The sequence below is a fragment of the Panthera onca genome, chromosome D1, assembly GCF_046562875.1.
Source record: "Panthera onca isolate mPanOnc1 chromosome D1, mPanOnc1 haplotype 2, whole genome shotgun sequence".
NCBI classification, from domain to species: domain Eukaryota; kingdom Metazoa; phylum Chordata; class Mammalia; order Carnivora; family Felidae; genus Panthera; species Panthera onca.
The window spans coordinates 52620941-52643577 of record NC_138348.1 but is presented as its reverse complement, the minus strand read 5'-3'; the positions used below and the strand labels follow the sequence as shown (position 1 = coordinate 52643577).

The window sequence follows — 22637 nt, the reverse complement described above, 5'->3', positions numbered from 1 at the left end:
CATTTTCCTCAGATAGATGCCCAGCAGTGGAATCGAGGGATCATTGGGTGGTTCTATTTTTTTTTTTTAAGTTTATTTATTTGGGGGGAGGGAAGGGCAGAGAAAGAGAGGGAGAGAGAGAATCCCAAGCATGCTCCACACTTCCAGCACAGAGCCCAATATGGGGCTCAAACTCACAAACCATGAGATCATGACCTGAACCAAAATCAGGAGTCAATACTTAACCAACTAACTCAACAGGGTGCCCCATGGGTAGTTCTATTTTTAAGTTTTTGAGGAACCTCCATATTGTTTTCCACAGTGGCTGCACCAGTTTGCATTCTCACCAACAGTACATAAGAGTTCCTTTTCTCCACATCCTTGTTAACACTTGTTATTTCTTATCTTTTTTATTTTAAATTTATTTATTTAAATTCAAATTAATTAACATACAGTGTAGCATTCGTTTCAGGAACAGAACCCAGTGATTCATCACTTACAAATCTTATCTTTTTGACAATATCTATTCTAACAGGTGTGAGGTGGTATCTCATTGTGGTTTTGATTTGCATTTCCTTGATAATTAGTGATGTTGAGCACCTTTTGACGTACCTGTTGGCCATCTGTATGTCTTCTTTGGAAAAATGTCTATTAGATCCTCTGTCCATTATTTAATCAGATGTTATTGCTTTGTTTTTTTTTTTGTTTTGCTTTTGAGTTGTATGAGTTTGTTATATATTTTGAATATTAATCCCCTTATCAGATATATGATTTGCAAATATTTCCTCCTATTTAATAGGTTGCCTTTTCATTTTGTCAATGATTTCCTTTGTTGTGCAGAAGCTTTTTAGTTTGATGCAGTCCCAATAGTTTATTTTTGCTTTTGTTGCCTTTGCTTTTGGTATCAGATCCAAAAAACCATTGCCAAGACTGATGTCAAGGAACTTACTGCTTACGTTTTTGCAACTCTTTAAATGTTAGAGTTGTATCCTCTGGAGTGCCTGGGTAACTCAGTCAGTTAAGTGACTCTTGATTTCATCTCAGATCATGATCTCATGGTTCATGAGCTTGAGCCCCACATTGGGCTCCACACTATAAGTGCAGAGCCTGTTTGGGATTCTCTCTCCATCTCTGCCCCTCTCCCCTGCTCACACTGTCTCTCTCTCAAAATAAACATTTAAAAAAATAAAATACAAAGTTGTATCCTCTATTTTGAATATAAGAAGTCCATTACTCTGCTAAATTATGTTAATGAATGCTTTTATTCTAACAAAAATGACATAACTTTTAATGTTTGCTGAAACCAGCATATGAAATTTCATCAACAAATAGTACTATTTAGGGGGTGGGTTGGTGCTTTTTTTTTTTTTTATTTGAGAGAGAGAGAGAGAGAGAGAGAGAGAGAGAGAGCATGCCTGAGTGGGGGAGAAGGGAATAAGGAAGAGAAAGACAGAGAGAGAGAAAGAGAATCCTAAGCAGGCTGTATGATGTGCATGGGCTTGATCCCACAACCCTGGGATCATGACCTGAGCCAAAATCAGGAGTCAGATGTTCAACTGACTGAGCCACCCAGGCACCCAAAATAGTACTATTTTTAGATCAAGATTCCATAATCCAGATGCCACATAATGTGATCAAAAGTTTTGAGACAGTCAAAATTATTCATTGAAAAAGCACCTACTATGTGCCAGACAAAATGCCAGATACAAAGAAGAATTAAAGAGCTTCTGATTTTAATGAGATTGTATTCTTTTGGGAGTGGCAAACAAGTATGGATCCAGGATACCCAACACATCAATAAGTTTCTTGAAGAAAGGTATAGAAATAAGTGGATAATTCATCAACATAATTCATATCACTCATCTAAATAGGATTTAAATCCCACCTATATACTCCGATGACTCAAACTTCTGTTGCTAGCTTAGATCTGGTCCCTGAATAGTGCCATATGTACAGTTGCTTACTTTTACTTCTCTATTTGGATATTTAACAGTCATTTTAAAAGTACAGTCATTTGGAGGAGTTTGGTATGGAAATAGAGTTAGGTGTCCAAAGCCAAATTTCTGATATCACATATAAAACTGGCTCCTCAGTAAATGGCAATTCTGCCTTTCCAACTGTTTTGCAAACAGCCTTGAAGAAGCAGACTCTTCATTATAGAGAACAAACTGATGATTACCAGAGGGGAGGTGGGGGAGGGCAGATGGGTGAAATAGGTAATGGCGATTAAGGAGTGCACTTGTGATGAGCACTGGGGTGTTGTATGGAAGTGTTGAATCACTATATTGTACACCTGAAACTAATATTACACTGAATGTTAACTACCTGGAATTTACATAAAAACTTAAGAAAAATAAAGGCTTGGAGTCATCCTTTACTCCTCTCCATCTTTTATATCCTACTTATGGACTCTCAGCAAATCTTTGACCCATAACTTCAATTTTTACTCATCACCTTAATCCAAGCCATTATTACATTTCACCTGGATTACTTAAATTAAGTCTTGGGGTCTCTGGGAGGCTCAGTGGGTTGAGTGGGGTTCCTGGGTGGCTCAGTAAATTGAGTGTCTGACTTTGGCTCAGGTCATAATCTCACAGGTTCATGAGTTCAAGCCCCACATCAGGCTCACTGCTTTCAGTGCAGAGCCCGCTTTGGATCTTCTTTCCCTCTCTCTCTGCTCCTTCCTCGCTCACACACACTCTCTCTCAAAAATAAATAAAACAGGGGCGCCTGGGTGGCTCAGTCGGTTAAGCGTCCGACTTCAGCTCAGGTCACGATCTCATGGTCTGTGAGTTCGAGCCCGCGTCGGGATCTGGGCTGATGGCTCAGAGCCTGGAGACTGCTTCAGATTCTGTGTCTCCCTCTCTCTCTGCCCCTCCCCCATTCATGCTTTGTCTCTCTCTGTCTCAAAAATAAATAAACATTAAAAAAAAACCTTAAATAAATAAGTAAATAAATAAATAAAACATTTAAGAAAATATTGTCTTCATTGGTTCCCCTGTTCCTACCCACATCCCCCATGTTATATTTAAAGTGCTATCTCATCCTTGCCCTAGGAATTAAATGTGACAGTTACTCAGAATGTAAAGACTAAGAAGTATATGGAAGGTATTAAATAATTATTTAATGGATGGGTATTGAAGGATCATGATGGCAACGGGTTAGAATAAAAAGGTAATTGTTGCCTAAACATGTGTTCGGTGAGGATTTGAGGAGGCGATAATGAGGGTAAATATTATGACAGTGTCTGCAGAAGGTTTAAGTTCAAGATGAGGGTAGCAGCATGGATGTCATATGTGTTCCTCGGGGCATTTAGATGAATCTATCACTAAAACAGACTTTCATAATCTGGATCTTTGACTCATATCTCTCCAAACTTGTACTTGAATAGTTTGAGAATCCCTTGCTTGATTTCCTGGGTTCGTACTCCATAAACAATGGGGTTCAGGGCTGGTGGAATGAGGTGGTGCAAGACATTGAGAAGAATGGGTACCTCTGAGGGCACCTTCTTTTCTGCCTTGTTTGTGAAGATGAAGACAAGCAGCAATGTATAGAAGAAAAGTATAAGAATGAGATGGGAACCACAAGTACTCAAGGCTTTGGTTGCTGCACCTCCTGACTGCAGACGTTTAACAGCCCTCAGGATGAAGCAGTAGGATAGTAAGATGAGCACTAGGTCAGAACCCAGTAGACACCAAACACTCACAAATTGGTAGAGCTTATTTGGGTGAATATCCCCACAGGAGAGCTTTGCTACAGAAATGTTGGCACAGATACAGTTCTCCACCACATTGCTGGCACAGTAGTTGAGCCTGGCAGCCAGAACTGGTGTGGGTAGTGTGGCCAGAAAATTGCGGAAGACAATGAAGATGGCTGCATAAATGACAAATTTTTCAGTGATGATGGACGGGTAGTGCAGAGGATGGCAAATGGCCACATAGCGGTCATAGGCCATGACCAGGAAGGTGGAAGACTCCATAGGAAGGAATGTATTCATGATGAACATCTGCAGAAAGCAGCCTGCAAGGCTGATGGTCTTCATGTTGAACCAGAAGATGAGCAGGACCTGCCAGAATCATTATTCTCAAAAACTGCATTCATTCCCACCCTACAGTACCTAACCTTGGGGGAAACTTTCAATGGCTTCAACCATCTGTATCCCCAAACCACAGCCCTATAATCCCAGCTGGGACAGTATCTTAATTTAAAATACCTTCTATGTGCATCCCAAGTAGAGCCTTATTTATACCCTTTTCTCCCCATCTATAGACCATGCCTCTTGTTTAATGTTTACTTCTAGCCTGTCTTCTCTTGATCCCCAGAGTTCTTACCCAAACTCCAGTTGAATGCATCACAAGAACACCAAACTCAGTAAGTTCAATATTTACATTTGGATACTCTCCACCTTCTCTAGACATATAAGAAATCTCTTTCAATTCTGCTTCCTATCTCACTATATGATATAAACATACATCCAGTTACACTTTAGAAAGTAAATTCTAGAGCTCTTGGATGTAAAGGTGGGATCATTCTGAGTCAAGGAAAATCTCCCTAGAAGTAAAAAGAATGTAAAAACTTGGAATATCATTGACTCAGACATTGAGAGAGGGCCTGTCAGTTGGGAAAGAATTAAATCTTTAAAAAATGGACACTACAGGAAACCATCAAAACCCTAGAGGAAAAAGCGGGAACAACCTCTCTGACCTCAGCTGCAGCAATTTCTTACTTGACATATCTCCAAAGGCAAGGGAGTTAAAAGCAAAAATGAACTATTGGGACCTCATGAAGATAAAAAGCTTCTGCACTGCAAAAGAAACAATCAACAAAACTAAAAGGCAACTGATGGAATGGGAAAAGATATTTGCAAATAACATATCGGACAAAGGGCTAGTATCCAAAATCTATAAAGAACTCACCAAACTCCACACCTGAAAAACAAATAATACAGTGAAGAAATGGGCAGAAAACATGAATAGACACTTCTCTAAAGAAGACATCTGGATGGCCAACAGGCACATGAAAAGATGCTCAACGTCGCTCCTCATCAGGGAAATACAAATCAAAACCACACTGAGATATCACCTCACACCAATCAGAGTGGCTCAAACGAACAAATCAGGAGACTATAGACGCTGGAGAGGATGTGGAGAAATGGGAACCCTCTTGCACTATTGGTGGGAATGCAAACTGGTGCAGCCACTCTGGAAAACAGTGTGGAGATTTCCCAAAAAATTAAAAATAGATCTACCCTATGACCCAGCAATAGCACTGCTAGAAAATTACCCAAGGGATACAGGAGTGCAGATGCATAGGGGCACTTGTACCCCAATGTTTATAGCAGCACTTTCAACAATAGCTAAATTATGGAAAGAGCCTAAATGTGCATCAATTGATGCATGGATGATGGATAAAGAAGTTGTGGTTATATATACAATAGAATACTACTTGGCAATGACAAAGAATGAAATCTGGCCTTTTGTAGCAACGTGGATGGAACTGGAGAGTGTGATGCTAAGTGAAATAAGTCATACAGAGAAAGACAGATACCATATATTTCCACTCGTATGTGGATCCTGAGAAACTTAACAGAAGACCATGGGGGAGGAGAAGGGGGAAAAAAGTTACAGAGAGGGAAGGATGCAAACTGAGAATAAACTGAGGGTTGATGGGGGGGTGGGAGGGAGGAGAAAGTGGGTGATGGGCATTGAGGAGGGCACCTGTTGGGATGGGCACTGGGTGTTATATGGAAACCAATTTGACAATAAAATATTTTTTTAAATAATTAAAAAATTTAAAAAATGGACACTGAGAATGAGAGGGGACATATCTGGGAGCTGTGACAGACCCTGTGTGACGGTATGGACCACTCACTGAGGATTGTCCTTCAGGGGTAGTAGGATTTATAGCAGCAAAACAAACCACTATTTAAAGAAAAATAACTGAATGCTTGGAAGTCAATCCAGAAGGGGTCTGACCTTGGGGATGACAGTGAGGCAGAGGATGATATCCAGCACGGAGAGGATGGCAAGTAGGTAGTACATGGGTTCGTGCAGAGATGTCTCTTGCCGAATGGTGAGTAATAACACAAAGTTGGCCCCCAAAGCCAAAACCAGGAGGGGAGCAAGGACTACAGATAGCCAGTGCTGTGTTTCCTGCATTCCTGGGAAGCAAATCATCAGGAATTCAGTCACCTGGGTGCCTGTGTTGTTGAGAAATAGTACCATGACTGGCAGGTGGGCCTGAAACTGGCTGAAAGGAAAGACATGAATTCAGGGTTTGACTGTTTCATTAACAATCTCCTAACTGATGTATCTGCTTTTGTTCTAGGCTGTCATGTTTCTCCACAATTCTGTCGACATGAAATATGTCTACAATTTAAATTGTACAAGTGACTCTTTGTTAAAACAATGTCCTTAGCATTCATAACCTTATGAATAAAAAATAACTCCCTTCACAAGTATATTCCAACTCCACACATAAACCCAGCCACTGACAGAACATGCTTTGCTCTTTGTCTCAACTCTGTGTTTTTACATGTCATCTCCTTCTCCTAGAATCAACTCTCTTTCCCTCAAATAACTAACTTTTTCTTGTTGCATTCTATCTGGAACGAGAGTTATAGGTCTTAGAAATGGTTTTTCTTAAAAAAAAAAACAAAAAAAAAAAAACAAAAACAAAAACAAAAAAAAAACGTTGAAGGGGCGCCTGGGTGGCGCAGTCGGTTAAGCGTCCGACTTCAGCCAGGTCACGATCTCGCGGTCCGTGAGTTCGAGCCCCACGTCAGGCTCTGGGCTGATGGCTCGGAGCCTGGAGCCTGTTTCCGATTCTGTGGCTCCCTCTCTCTCTGCCCCTCCCCCGTTCATGCTCTGTCTCTCTCTGTCCCAAAAAATAAATAAATAAAAAACGTTGAAAAAAAAAAAAAAGAAATGGTGTTTCTTGTTACTCTTTCTGCATCCATGGTTAGATGCCTCCCCTTTCCATTGTTTCCCTATGATCCTTTAACTTCCTGAGCATGCTGCTATTAAAGCATTAATAACACTCTCCTATACAAATGGTATGTCCTATTTGTCTGCCAAAAAGTCTGTGCTCCATTTGTCAGCAATGAAATCTTATCTTTTTATAATAGCACAGAGAAAAGCGCCCTGCACCTGCTGACATAAAAGGCACTCAATAAGTACAAGTCAGATATATGAAACTGACAGATTGTTGAAAGCATCATAATACCCTTGACTCTTTTAATTTAGCATCTCCATATCTTGATGTACTGTGAACCACTGGCAGTCTTGCTTAATACTCACTAAAAAGCAGAACAAAGCAGAATGGGAAAGAAAAAAAAACAATTAGTGGTGAAACCTAGGGGTGGAAACAATAAATACAAAATTACCTGTGCAGTATCTTATTTGCATCTGTAGTCAGTAAGTAGCTGCTTAAAAATAATAAAATAAAAACCATTATATTTCCTTGGTAAAGGAGAAAAAATAAGGAAATAAGGCTTCAAGAACAAGAGAAGAACTAACGGAATAGTTAAACATGCCCAAGCACAGGATGCTGTACAAACTGGAGCTTCAGTTCTCTTCAAGGATCTTCTTAACCATCCTGGACCCTCATGGGAAGAAGTTGCCAGGTTCTGCTGTTGTTCTCCTCTGAGGCAGAGGAAAAACCATCCCACCATCCCTTACAGATGAATTTTGGCGCATGTTGTTTGGGTGCCCCTGAATACACACACACACGCACGCACGCACACACACACACCTCCAAATCGATATTTAGAGCTCTCCATTTTTTTTCTTCAATATATAGTGCGGGCTTCTTATCAGCCTTTTCTTTTATCTAGACCAGTGGTTCTCAAATGTGGGTGTGTATGAGAATCACCTGGAGAGCTGGTTGAAACACAGATTGCTGATACCAATCTCCAGACTTACCTATTTTGTAGTTTGGGGAGAAAAGCCAAGAATTCACTTTTCTAAGAAGTTCCCAGGTAATGCCTATGCTGCTTTTCCAGGGACAATACTTTGAGAATGATAAAGCTACATCCAACTGTCATTAACTGGCCTAACCACTGATTTAGGCTAACCCTAATCCAAGACTGCCACCTCAGTTCAGCCAGCCCTAGCCTCAGCTCTGCTCAGCTTCAGACATCACATTGACTGCTTCTCCCATTATCTTTACTTAAATTTGACCACAATTCTGGCCAACTTATGATCTCCCAATTTTAAAGTTATCTTCCTCCCAGGGACACCCTGGGAATTCTATAGGTTCCTGTTTCATGGTTTTATCCCTCTGCCTGGATCTATAGTTCTTAGGCACCTTTCCTAGGAGGACCAAAGCTCATTAAAGTCAAGAAAAAGGTACGCATCATTTTTCTTTGTGGCAGTTGGCACAAATCCAGACACTTAAAATATGCCTCAAATAATCAAATCAGAGACAAAGCTGAGCTGACCTTCTGTGAGTTCAGCTGACCCACAACCTAATGTGCTCATGCTCACACATTGGTTGATCTTCAAGTCTTCACATACCAACATCTGAGGATACAATAACATTCTTCTATATGAGCAGTGAATTAAACTGAAGTGCAAACTCAAAAGTGTCACTTATGCTTGGCTTTCCAACATACTGTTTCCAAAATACCTACAGAGAAATTCTGCCCCAAATGGCAGTTTGATCATCCGGCTGCTATCAGCCAAAGTGTGACTTCTCAACCTCTCACTAGCCCACTGCATATGACTCTGGTAAAACAGGAGATATTTATGTGATCTGAAGAGAAACCAAAGTATTGTGGCTTTGGCCCCTGGACGACTTTATAAAGATGTCTCTATAACAGCCACTCTCCTGTGGCTGGAAACATGAAGAGTTTGTTTGGGCATCCTGCTCCCATGGGTTCCTGCCTCCGTGAAGATGCACACACACATTTCTAATGTAAAAAGAGATTTCTGAATTTATACTCAGATGAAGTGAAAGAGCAGTGATTGGCTCATAGTTTCTTTTGAGGCATCTGTAAGTTACATGAACTGAGATGTATTACTTGTAATAGAAAGAAATATCAATCAGGGACTCAGAGGATGTAACTAAAAGACCCTTGAGAAAGACAAATGACATCAGACTTATGAAATGACTTCATCTTATATATTAGCTGCACTCTAGAAAAAATTGTTTTTAAAATGAGTACTTTATGATGATTTATTTTATCATTAATTTATATTAAGTGTTTCACACAGGGAAAATATGTCACTGAAAGGAAAACAACTATATGGAATCCTGAGTACTTCAAACAGTATTCTTAAATAGACTAGTAAGTCAAGAATATCATCTTTACTGATTTTATGCTGGGATTGTCACCAAAATAATACTAAAAAAGATTGCATAAAATTTCATTAATCCAAAATAAGACAAGAAAGTAGAAGGAAATTAATATATTTGAGGTTATATACAAATAAAAAGATGGTAGCTATAAAGCAATCAGCAATTGCATTTATGTAGATAGAGCACATATTCTAAGTACAAGACTAAGACTATCAGATTAAATATATCCATAATACTTACAAAAGATGCATTTTACTTTTTTAAATGTTTATTCATTTATTTTGAGGGAGACAGAGAAAGCGCCTGTGGGATAGGGGCAGAGAGAGGGAGGGAGGGAGGGAGGGAGGGAGGGAGGGAGAGAGAGAGACAGAGAGAGAGAGAGAATCCCAAGTAGACTCCATGCCATCAGTACAGAGCCTGATGAGGGGTTTGACCCCACAAACCATGAGATCATGATCTGAGCCAATATTGAGAGTCAGATGCTTAACCAACTGAGCCACCCAGGTGCCTCTGAAAGACAAATTTTAAATATAAACACCAGAATCACTGAAAACAAAAGAAAGGAAAAAATATATCAGGAAAATACTAACCAGGAGAATGTGAGTAGCTATACTAATCTGATTAATGCAAACATTAAGGCAGGAAGCATAACCAGAGATAATGAAGGACATTTTATAATAATGAAGTGATTATAATGATGAATTGGAAAGTGTAACAATATCACAATTTCTATTAAAATAATGCAAAAACATTAACACAAACAAAAGGTGAAATAAATACACAATCACAGTGAGATTTCAACATGACTCTCCTAAAAGATGATAGAACAGCTGATAAAAAGAAGATCCATACAGATATGAAACATTAGAAGAATGTAATTAACAAACTTTACCCAAATGACACGTGCAGAACATTGTACTCAGTAACAACAGTATTAATATTCTTAAGTAAATAAAACATTATCAAAATCAACTAAATGCTGAAACATAAAAAAATTTTCAATGAATTTCAAACTATTGAAATTATTCAGAATGTTCTCTGACCACAGTGAAACTAAGCTATAAAGCAATAATAATGTATCTGGAAATCCCATACTTCATACAAATTATACATATCTAAAAAACCTACGAGTAACAGAAAAAATCAAAGTGGAAAGTAGAAAATATTTTGAACTGATGATAATGAATATAAAACATAAAAGAATACATAAAAATAAAACTATAGTCAAATATATATACATATATGTATATTCTATATTACATTTAACATATTTTAATGTATTACATATGATAAAATGGAATATATTATATATGAATGAAAAGAAGAATAAAAATCAATGATTAAATATGCCATCTGAAAAAAAAGAACTAATCAAAAAAGAAGGAAAGCAATAATTAAGACATCAGAAAGATTTCCCAAAGATAAGAAACCTGAAGAAAACTATGCCAAGGCATATCATGATCAAATTGCTTAAAATCAATGATAAAGAGAAAATCATAAAAGTAAACACAGGAAAAAAGACATTACATACAAAGAGGAAAAGTTAAGGATAACAGCAGATTTCTTGTTAGAAACCATTCAAGTCAGAATATGGAGAAGCAACATCTTTAAAGTACCAAAAAAAATTTTGTTAACTTGGAATTCTATATTTAGTGAAACAGAACATTCTGAACATTCAGAAAATTCTGAATAATTTCAATATCTTTCAAAAATTAAAGAGAGAAAAATCCTTTTTCAGGCATACAAAAGCTGAAATCATTCACCATCAGGAGCCCTGAACTGCAAAATATATTAGAGGAATTCTTTGGAGCAGAAAGAAAATGATACCAGATGAAAATCTGGATGTGCAGAAAGAAATAAACAGTTCCAGATATGATAATTACATAGGTAAATAAATAAGCAAACTAGTGTAAGATTTTCATACTATATATGAAATGGTATATCACTTGAGGCGCTCTGTGGTAACTTAGTGATGCATACTGTAAACTCTAAAGCAACAACTAAATTAAAAAAACAAAAAGTTGTAACTAATAAACCAAAAGAGAAAAAGAATCGCAGTGAAAAGAAATACTCAATCCAATATAAAGCATAAAAACAGGAAAACATGGAACAAATAACAGGTGTGATGTATAGAAAACAAGTAGCAAGGTGGTAGATTTAAATCCCACCATATCAATGATAAAATTAAGTGCAAATAAATTAAACAACCCAATTAAAAGGCCAAAAATATGAGTCTGAATAAAAAGCAAGACCCAATTACATGTTACCTATGAAAACACCACTTCAAATATACAGACAAAAATAGGTTAAAAATGAAAGAGTGGAGGAATGGGGCGCCTGGGTGGCGCAGTCGGTTAAGCGTCCGACTTCAGCCAGGTCACGATCTCGCGGTCCGTGAGTTCGAGCCCCACGTCAGGCTCTGGGCTGATGGCTCGGAGCCTGGAGCCTGTTTCCGATTCTGTGTCTCCCTCTCTCTCTGCCCCTCCCCCGTTCATGCTCTGTCTCTCTCTGTCCCAAAAATAAATTAAAAACGTTGAAAAAAAATTTTAAAAAAAAGAAAGAGTGGAGGAAGAAATATCATTACAAGAAAAGAATATAAGGGCACCTGACTACCTCAGTTGGAAGAGCATCCAACAGTTAATCCTTGGGTGGTGAGTTCGAGTCCCATGCTGGATGTAGAGATTACTAAGAAGAAAGAAAGAAAGAAAGAAAGAAAGAAAGAAAGAAAGAAAGAAAGAAAGAAAAAGGAAGGAAGGAAGGAAGGGAAAAAAACTTTGAAAATAAAAAAATTGAAGATATAAAAATGAAACCTTTAAAAAAGAAATCAATCTCTCACATGAACATGTATATAAAAGTTCTTAAATCATTAGCAAATCAAATGCAATGACATATGACATATGAAAATGGTAAGTGACCACAAACAAGGGTAATATAATATTTGAAACTAATGTGATCTGCTCCATTTACAGAATAACAAATGAAACTATGTGAATATCTCAAGAGAAGCAGAAAAAGCATTTGACCAAAGTAAATACCCATTTAAAAATCTTAGCATATTAAAATAGGAGGGAATTTCCTTGATCTGATAAAGGATATTTCCAAAACACCTACGGAAGTCACAGGCAATCAATGGTTAAATGGTAAAGACTTGTCCTTTAATAAGAAACAAAATAAAAGACAACAAGGTCCAATATCACCACTCCCTTTCAACATGGCACTGGAGAGTCAAGTCAGTGAGTAAATCTGAAAAAAACAAATAGCAAGCAGCAGGATTGAAAAGAAAGGAATAAAACTGTCATTTTGCAAAGCATATAATTATGTACTTCAAAAACCCAAAAGTAGAATACTAGAACTAATACATGATTAGATTTATCAACCAAAACATGGGCAAAACACAATTTAGCTGTGTATGACAATAAACAGAAAACAAAGAACATATTCACAATAGCATCAGAAAAATTAATACCTGGGAATAAGTCTAAACAAAGATTACATAATATTTATCCTGAAAGATACAAAATTGGAACCTAAATAACGTACAGAAATGAGGTTATGGATTGGAAAACTTAATACGGTATGGATGTCAACCCTCCTGCATAGTTAATCTCTAGATCCAATGCAATCCCAGTCAAATTCCCAGCAGTTTCTCCTCCACCATTTTTTTTACCAACTCCTATGTAAAACTTCATATGGGAATTGAAAAAGTCAGTCTTAAAGATGAACAAAACTGCATGACTTATATTGACTGCCAGATTTCAAAACATTACAGAGCTTTAGGAATTAAGATGGTGTGCTATTGACACAAGGGTAGACAATCCAGCCAACTAAAGAGTAAGATAGCCCAGAAATAGGCCCAGATATATCTATCTATCTATCTATCTATCTAGATATATAGATACAGATATATAGATAGATAGATAGATAGATATAGATATATAGATAGATAGATAGATAGATAGATATAGATATATATATAGATGATATAGATATAGATATAGATATATATAGAGAGATATATATATAGATATATATATAGATATATAGAGAGAGATATATATAGAGATATATATAGAGAGATATATATAGATATATAGAGAGATATATATAGAGATATATATATAGAGATATATAGAGAGATATATATATCTCTATATATCTATAGATATATATAGAGATATATATATATATCTATATATATCTATAGATATCTATAGATATATATAGAGATATATATAGATATATATAGATATGTATATAGATATCTATAGATATATATAGATAGATAGATATATAGATATATAGATATACATATAGATATATAGATATATAGATATAGATAGATAGATAGATAGATATAGCCACCTGATTGATGAGAAAAGCAAACTAAATGGGCCCTAGGGAGAAATAGTCATTTTAACAAATGTTAAACGAATTAACTGGATATCCACTATATACAAATATCGCAGATGGACTTCCTCTCTAAATGTTAAAGATAAAAGCTAGTGCCTTCGATGAGGGTCTCAAGGGTGTTTAATTTGGGGGCAGGAGAAATATCCAATGAGGGAGATAATGGTGAGTTTATGGGTCCCTAAAGCACAAAATTATTTCCAAGGGACAAAATTACGAGCGAGGTCATGAGAATAGATTGACAGTGCTGCGTGTCCTGTATCCCTGATAAGTAACTCAAGATCTTGGTCACCTGGGTCCCTGTGTTTTTAGAAAATAGCACCATCACCAGTGGGGAGAAGGAAGGGCTAGGTCTAGCTGAAATACCACAGATATGATTTCATTCTTTGGTGTATGATTCCTTCAATAGTCTAGAATTACCCATCTGCTGCTAGCCTAACCCCTCAAATACTTCTGCAATGCTTCCTTTGGAATAACCAGAATAAAATGTAATTTATCTCATGCCCTTCAAACATCCATCTGTGGTTCCCATGAGTTTATGGCTAAAAAATTAACAAAAAATAACTCTCTTAAGCTCAAATTTTGCTGTTTCCACAAATACATTAATTCAGCTACACCAGTATATAATTTTATGCTTGGCCTCACCCCTGTGACTTTACACACGTTCTTCCCTCATTGAAAATCTTCCCTGTTTTGGGGCGCCTGGGTGGCTCAGTTGGTTAAGCATCCAACTTCGGCTCAGGTCATGATCTTGCGGTCCGTGAGTTCGAGCCCTGCGTCAGGCTCTGTGCTGACAGCTCAGAGCCTGGAGCCTGTTTCAGATTCTGTGTCTCCCTCTCTCTCTGACCCTCCCCTGTTCATGCTGTCTCTCCCTGTCTCAAAAATAAATAAACCTTAAAAAAAATTAATAAAAAAGAAAAAAAAAAAGAAAATCTTCCCTGTTTCATTTTCCTAAACCTTTTGTCTCATTTTGTCTAAGTGTTACATATTCCTTGATATCATAGTCCTAGACAAAGTCAGATTCCTGTCCTTGTCTGTTGCTCCTCTGTACCCATTAAAACCTTGAGCACAAACCATTAAATCCATTATCTATTTTATCAGTCTTCTAATGGTCACCAGTTTCAAGCCTCTGCTCCACGTCTCACCTCGCCTTTCTGAAAATTCTCTTGGATGGAAAGCTAAACCCTATCGTCAGTACAGAGCAACAGGATAAAACTGAGTGGTATTGAGGCCAAATCCAAACTCACTCTGCCTGTGTTCAATCTCTCACTTTGTTCATTGGGGAGATGCTATTCTAAATGCTTGGCCCTTTCAGGGTAAAAGATGCAGAGTAAGAGAGTACGCTTTTTGAGACAGGAGCAGACATGGCCAGTTGTCCATAAAAGGATGCTTGGTATGTGAAAATTAATAAAGGGAAACCTCATGAAAATAGAGCGCAGTAGCCAGAAGGGGGAGCCATACCATTCAACATCAATAGAGGAAGAAATGTCAATTTCCCAACAGGGAAAGATCTACATTGCATCTCCTAGGAGAAACTGGCACCCCAGTTTCTCTGGCAACTCAGCCAATGAGAAATTGTCATCACTCTGAACTCTTGCCTTTCTCCAATGGACTTTTGTTCAAAACAACTTATCTCAGCTTCCTCCTTCGTCTCCATAAAATAATGGTCCTCTCCTTTGTTTGTTTGGTTTGCCTATGGTTTTGCCATAGCATGTCCTGCATTGCGATTCTCTGCTATTCCTGATAAACTCATTTGGCTGGTAAAATAACTTTCTGTTTTATTTTTTAGGTTAACAAGTGAAATGTTGAAGAGCCCAGATAAACTCAAGTTGGTGCTTTAGTTCTCTTTGGATGATTCCTGGACCATCCATCATCCTGAGTTACTAATTCTGCCATGTTTCCCCCCAAAGCACAAGCCAACTGTTGCCTCTTATGGAAGGGGGGGAGGTCTTCTACACAGCTCCATTCCACCACAGCTGTGGGGAGAAGAGGAGAGTCTTAAATTAAGACAAATTTTCTCATCAGGAAAGTAACTTCTCCCTTTCCTCAAATCTCTGCATGCGGGCTCTGATTTCAGATTAACGTAATCCTACCCCTTAGTTAGCACAGGTCTGGACACAACTTTACGCAGTGTTAGACATCAGACTGTCCAGTGTTCTAATGACATGAACACTAGCATCTCCCTGTCCCTATTCCCTCGAGTTGGACGACCCTTTCCTCCAATCAATGTTTAAAGCTCTACAGCTATCCTTTTCTCAATTTTGTCTCTCTACTTGGAGCTGTAGTTCTTGGTGTAACTGACATCTTCCTTGGTAATATAAAAGTTCATGAGGAAAAATATCAAAGTCTTAGACATTTTGAACATTCATCACTTCACACAGAAAAAAAAAAAGCCAGATACTTATATCTCAAAGTTGGTTTAATGATTTTCCTCTCTCAGTTTCTCCATTCAACATCGCTTCTAAATGCACATCTGAACTACACTTTACATGTTTTGGGCTAACCCACAGACCTTCCACCAAAATTATGTTTAGTGGAATGATGTACCTGTTAGAATAATGTATAGTCTGGTGGGTATTAATCTCTGCATGTTTGGATTCTCAAACATGAATATCTAAGGTGTACATTCTCATTCTCTTATACACAAGGTGGAATGAAAACTCTAAGATAAAAGTACTACTTCTCCTAAAACTGTTTTCATATTGAATAAACTTGACACACAATATTGCATAAATTTAAGGTGTACAGAAAGTATTACTTTGCTACACTTATATATTGTAATATGATTGCTGTTGTAGCAATATTTATCATGTTACATAATTATAGTATAATATTATTGCCTGTATTCCTTATACTGTACACTAGATCTCTATGGCCTATTTACTACTCATTTGAAGTTTGTACCCTTAAACACTATCAATCTTATCCCTCCACCCTCCATCCTTTGGTAACTACCATTCTACTTTCTGTTTTTTACAGGTTTGATATTTTTTAGATTCCACATGCAAGTGATACATACAGTTCTTTTCTTTCTCTAACTGACTCATCTTGTGCTAACTGTTTAAATGGATATTTTGAAGGTACTATGTAAAGTTTCCTCTAAGTGGAGGTCTTATTCATTTAGTAGTCAGCTGCCAGTATGTGACTCTTCAACTTCTTGCCTTATGTTCTTTGCTGGGCTCCCTGAAATTGCTAAAGATATAATGTTGCCTCTCTTGCAAGTCAAAAGATAACAAAGATACTTTGAGTTTCCTGTCCTCATGGTTCCTTGAAGTATTACATCCTGCACAAACATACCTACCTGCCTAAGCCTACACACATTCTTACATAAACCTACATACTTCCAAAGGTGAAGGAAAGATGTATGCATTTAAATACAAAAAGAAAGAAAAAACAGGTTTGTAGCACTTTGCCCAGAGAATCCCATGCTTGGAGTGTTTGACTGTATTAGAGATACCAGTCATTTAGAACCACACTCCTAAATATAAAATTTACCTCTCACATTCCATTTTATTATATACTTCATTCCACATATCATTTCATTCTCTCATTTTACTGCATTTCACATTTTGTTAATCTATTTCATATGCATCTGCTAAACATCTTTTATGTGTTTGTTATTCTGCTTGTCTCAGTAGGAAATGCAAAAGTGAGCAACAATCAGTAACCTAATAGGACTTATATAGGAGAAAGCACGGTATAAGGAAATGAGAAATTATGTGGAAAGGGAGTGAATATTATACCTGTTTTAGAACTATCAGTTCTGCAAGCTCCCAAATGGAATATTGTTAAAATGACTGAAGCTAGTACTAGAAATTTAATTCACCAGAAAGTTTCCATATGGGCCCAAGGAAAAACTGCGGGCAAGTGAGAGGGTCTCTTTTTAAAATCCGAAACAGAAATCAACGCTTTCTGTCCCAAGTGGCAGAAGACAGTTTCTTATCAATGAGGAAATTAAGCAAATCTTGAATTCTTATTTATCAAATAGTCTTTAGTGGAAATTCCAAGAGGACTCTAGATTTGGTGACTTTAAAATCCCTATAGATATGAAATTCTGGGTATCCAGAAATTAAAAAAAAAAAAAGTGATTGCCAATGTGGACAATCTACCAAACATTTTTGTGTGCTTTAAGAGGTAAATTATAAAAAAATTAAAACTTTCTAAACTAAAAAAAATAAAATAGTAACATAAAAAATTGTAGAAATATATGTAGCGACTCTGTGAGCATATGCTCCTCACTGGGTAACTTCATATCATTTTTAAAATTTTTTCTGTTCTCTGTTCATGTACAGCCTAGAGTCTTTCATTGTGAATAGAGGTGCTTTTAGTCTGGATCCATTCCAACCAGACTATTAGGCAACTGCCAACATCTAAACTGAGGCAGCAAGACCAAGGTTTTAAAAGATGAGTTAGAACAAGAAACGATTGAGGGTGCCATGGTACAACATGACCCTGAGCTTTGAGTAAGGAAAGGATTTTATAAGACAGTGGTGCACAATAATCAAGAAATTGCACTGGGGAAGAGGAATGACACACAGGGAAAGGCAAAGCGTCTCTGAAATGCATTGTGGTATATAAAAGAATGAAGAGCATCTTCTTCTGAAGACATTTGAGAAATCAATGTTTATAGGAAAATGATAAAATGAGTTGCCATCTAAAAGTTATTAGCATGTTTAAGTATATGGTTGAAAAGCTTTCCATAGATTGTCAACCAATAATCTGATAAATCACATAATAAAAGTCAGTTATCACTCTTCTTACATGAGAAAACGAGAGCTCAGATCAGTGAGTAAAAAGTTACACATCTAGTCAGTGGCCAGAATGGTATACCTGGGATTCAAATAAATAAAGATTCCTTCTTATCTTATTCCAAGAGAAATAGTCTTAAGTTCTTTGGTATATAACACCACACTGAACTGTGAGCTATATAAGGTTTTTGTAAAGTGTTTTGAAAAATACATTATATTAACAACTTGATCTTCCCCTAAGAAATTTTCAGAAGAAATAATAAAAACATAATTCATATCAATTATTCACTGTAGTTCAACAAAATAACAAATAAGTAAATAATTGTGTTACCAGCTCTCAGTACATAAAGTTAAGAAGACAAATAAAACTCTTCAACAAACTCAGAGGAATTAATAATCTAGTATCAGAGGGAGATACACACGTGGCTAAAAATAGATTAATTCTGCTGGGGTGAATAAAGGGAAGGATTGTAAAAGTAGGTGGAGTTTCCATTGAAACTTACAGTTTGTCAAATGAAGACACGTACTGGTTTTCTATGTGGGAGAAGATTCTTGAACATAGACTTTAAGAAAAAATATCAGTGGGCATAATCTGAAAATAATGAGCTAGGAGTAACTGAAATGATGGGCGAATAGGACAGTGCTTGAGAAGTTCATACTTTGGTCAGGATCAATCTTTGGACCTGTGGAACAGAGAAGAGAGAGTGGATCAAAGCTACTACTTTGGTGAAAGATAATGCTATAAGAATGATAAATTATTTTATAAATTCCCCCCAAATAACTACCATCATCATAGATCAGCTAGGTATGTTAGAAGATACTCTCAAAAGGCTCTTATATGTGACACTCTCAGTATCCAAAAGGGGGATCTGTTGCCAAGGTAAATTAATCCCAGGAAACACTGGCCAATATCTGAGTCCCTACCATTTTCAGGGCATAAGCAGAAAGGGAATTGCAAAGAATGAAACACACTTATCCTTGTTCAAATAACCCACTAATATGGATGTCTGGATCCCAGAGGACACTATTTTGGCACCAGCACAGGATGTGAGGATTGACACAACAGAGCTGAAAGTAGACTGAATAAGTCAATTTACCTGTATAACTAAGATAAACAGAAAAAAAGTGGGGATGCAGATAGTGCCTGAAGGCTGATGGCAGTCATATACGAGAGGATGAAGACAAAAGTTAGTGAAGCACATCTGAATACAGGAGACACACTTTCACTTGAAACAAAGCACAAACTCACAAAAATGAGTCATCTTAAAATGTTTTAATTCATCAAATATTAAAGGAGAGAATTACAGGAAATTCATACTCCAGGGAAGTGGCATTAAGTAAGTATATGGACAATGTCTGGGAGGGCTTAGAGAAGGCAGTGAGTGACACATGTCATTCCCTCACGATAAGAATCAAAGTTCTGGAGCCAACTTCTGTATCTCCACAGGAGACCCATTCATGACACAAAACCAGCTTGAACTGTGTCAGGTAGAAACAAGAGAAATAATACATATCTAAGTATTAAGCAATTGAGGAAACTCAGAGGCACTGAATGTGAGTGGAATACCATTTCTTCTTTACTTGGAAAACAGTATTGTTCTAATTAAGGTCCTGTAATTATGGCTTGACACATCCTTCTCACTCAGGTGAGGCCAAGAAACTGCCAGAAACTCCATAATGCAAAACTAAGGTTCCAGTCAGTTCAGAGAAAACAGGACCCAGGATATGAATACCCCATAATTCAATTGAAAATTTGGAGAATGTGAAATCCAAACTTATTCCTGCAGTAACTGTTTACAGTCCCAGAGGAGCTAAGATGACAGAACAGCATGGAAGCTTTTTGTGTGTCTCACGTCCATGAAATACAGCCAGACCAACATTAAACCATCCTACACACCTAGAAAACTGATTGGAGGATTAAAACAACAATCTGCACAACCTGAACCACAGAATTCAGCAGGTACGCAGCGCACAGAGCTGAACGTGGGGAGACTGAAGCCGTGAAAGGTAGGGAACCGCTTTTGTGGGCAGAGAGAGGATGGAGACTGGGGGGAGGGGGTGGGAGCATATGGGAAAAGCACCCCCTCCCCAAAAGCAGCTGGAGAGAAAGTGGAAAATTGGAAACAGCCGCAGGGACTAAACTAAAAAGGGAGAAAGGAGAAAGGAGAGGGTTTAAATTCCATTAAGACTGTAAACAAGGGAAGCGCAAAGGCTGGAACTCCTCAGCTCGATACCTGGCGGTGCACTGGTGGGAAGGGCAAATCCCCAGGAGCAGAGTGGGGTCCAGGAGGTTCTCGGGCCACATGGGAAAAAGCAGTTCCACTGCTGGGAGGACATTTGGTAGAGACTGGTGAAGCCACCTGGTCCCAGCAGACTCCAGAAAATGGCCACATTCGTTGGTGCTGGAACAAGGTCGTTAAGTGTGAAGCCTGGTGCCAGATGTGTGTTGTGATTTTCCATAAACCCTGCAACACTGCTGCTACTCTGTCTCACAAACTTTTTCTGGGACGGGCTGGCACCTGGCCACAGTCTCCGGGCACAGGCAGCAGCAGGGTCCAGCAAGCATTCCTGGGTGCAGCCAATATTCGGCCATTGCTCATTCGGCCATTGCTCAGTGACACCCTCCCACAGAGGGGCAGAGCTGGTCAAAGCCGCAGTCATTTGGAAGTAAGGGGCCGGGGAAAATAGCCGCATCTGAGACAAAACTCGGGAGAGAGGTACTGCCTGGGGCCTGGTCACAGAGAGTGAAAAAGCAGAGAGTCGATGAGAGCTGAAGACAGAGGACCAGGGCACGATTGCTGATCTGGGAGAACAGACTGGGTAGCTGGGTGGTGCCATTTTCACCGCTCCCACGCATGCGCGTATGCACCTACAAGCACTGAAACAATCCACCCAAGTAGGCTAGCAGTGCCATCTAGTGGAGAGCAGAGCTGTTACACTGAGCCCCACCCAAATGGGCCAACTTTGGTCTTCAAACACAAGTCTCACTGACGACTTGATTTATGGACTATAAAGAGCTACATAGACTCACTTCTAAGGGAAAACAAAGCAATTTCAGTCCTACTTCAATCTGTTAGCAAGTTCATCTATTCAATTTTCTTTCTTTTTTTCTTTTTATCTTTTACAATTCTTGAATACAGAAAGAAAAATTCATTTTTATTTCCAATTTTTATTAAAATATTAAGATATTAAAAATATTTTTTAAGTTTTATTACAATATTTTTTACTTTTGTGTAATTTTTTTCAATTTATATTTTACTTCCATCATTTTATTTTAGTCTATTTCAGTGTATTCACCTTTTCAAATTTTCAATCTCCTTTTTTTCTTTTTCTTTCTTTTTTCATCTCTTTTTCCTTTCTTTTCTTTTTCTTGAATGCAGAAAGAGAAAAACTTCATTTTTACTTTCAATTTCTATTAAAAATATTCTTATTTAATTTTCATTACTGTATTTTTGCTTTTATGGCAATTTTTTCAAATTCTATTTTACTTCCATAATTTTATTTTAGTCTACTACAGTGTATTCACTTTTTCAAATTTTCAAACGATTTCTTTTTTCTTTTTTTATCTTTTTCCTCTTTTTCATTTTTTCTTGAATACAGAAAACAAAAATATTCATATTCATTTTTAATTTTTATGGAAAATATTTTTCTTTAATTTTTTCTACAATATTCTTTACTTTTGTGTATATTTTTTCTAATTTATTTTACCCTCATCATCTCATTTTGTCTACTTCAGTGTATTCATTTTTTCAAATTCTCAAACGATTTCTTTTTTGTTTCTTTTCTCCCCCCTCTTTTTTCTTTCTCTAATCTGTCAAACAACTTTCACTACCCAGACCAAAACACACGTAGACCAACACCCAGACCAAAACTCGTCATCTATTCGATTTGTGTGTTTTTTTAATTTTTAATTTTAATATTTTTTAAATTTTAATTTCAATTTTTCCACCTCCTTAAATCCTTTTCTCCCTTCAAAATGACAAAACAAAGTAATTCATTCCAAAAGAAAGAGCACGAAGAAACGACAGCCAGGTATTTAACCAACACAGACACAAGCAAGATGTCTGAACCAGAATTTAGAATCACGATAATAAGAATACTAGCTGGAGTTGAAAACAGATTAGACTCCCTTTCTGAAGAGATAAAAGAAGTAAAAAATAGCCAGCATGAAATTAAAAATGCTATAACTGAGCTGCAATCACA

At 37.3% G+C, this 22637-nt stretch overlaps 1 protein-coding gene across 1 annotated transcript; it reads right to left on the bottom strand.

Annotated features, from left to right (window-relative positions):
- Positions 1-3340: 3340 nt before the first annotated feature.
- Positions 3341-6396, bottom strand: LOC144613067 (olfactory receptor 56A4-like). The gene is made up of 2 exons (XM_078433974.2): positions 5955-6396; positions 3341-4045 (listed from the first exon to the last, which is right to left on the bottom strand). Exons 1-2 carry the CDS (start codon positions 6201-6203, stop codon positions 3341-3343), a joined length of 954 nt encoding a protein of 317 aa, XP_078290100.2. The 5' UTR covers positions 6204-6396.
- Between the last annotated feature and the right edge of the window lie 16241 nt (positions 6397-22637).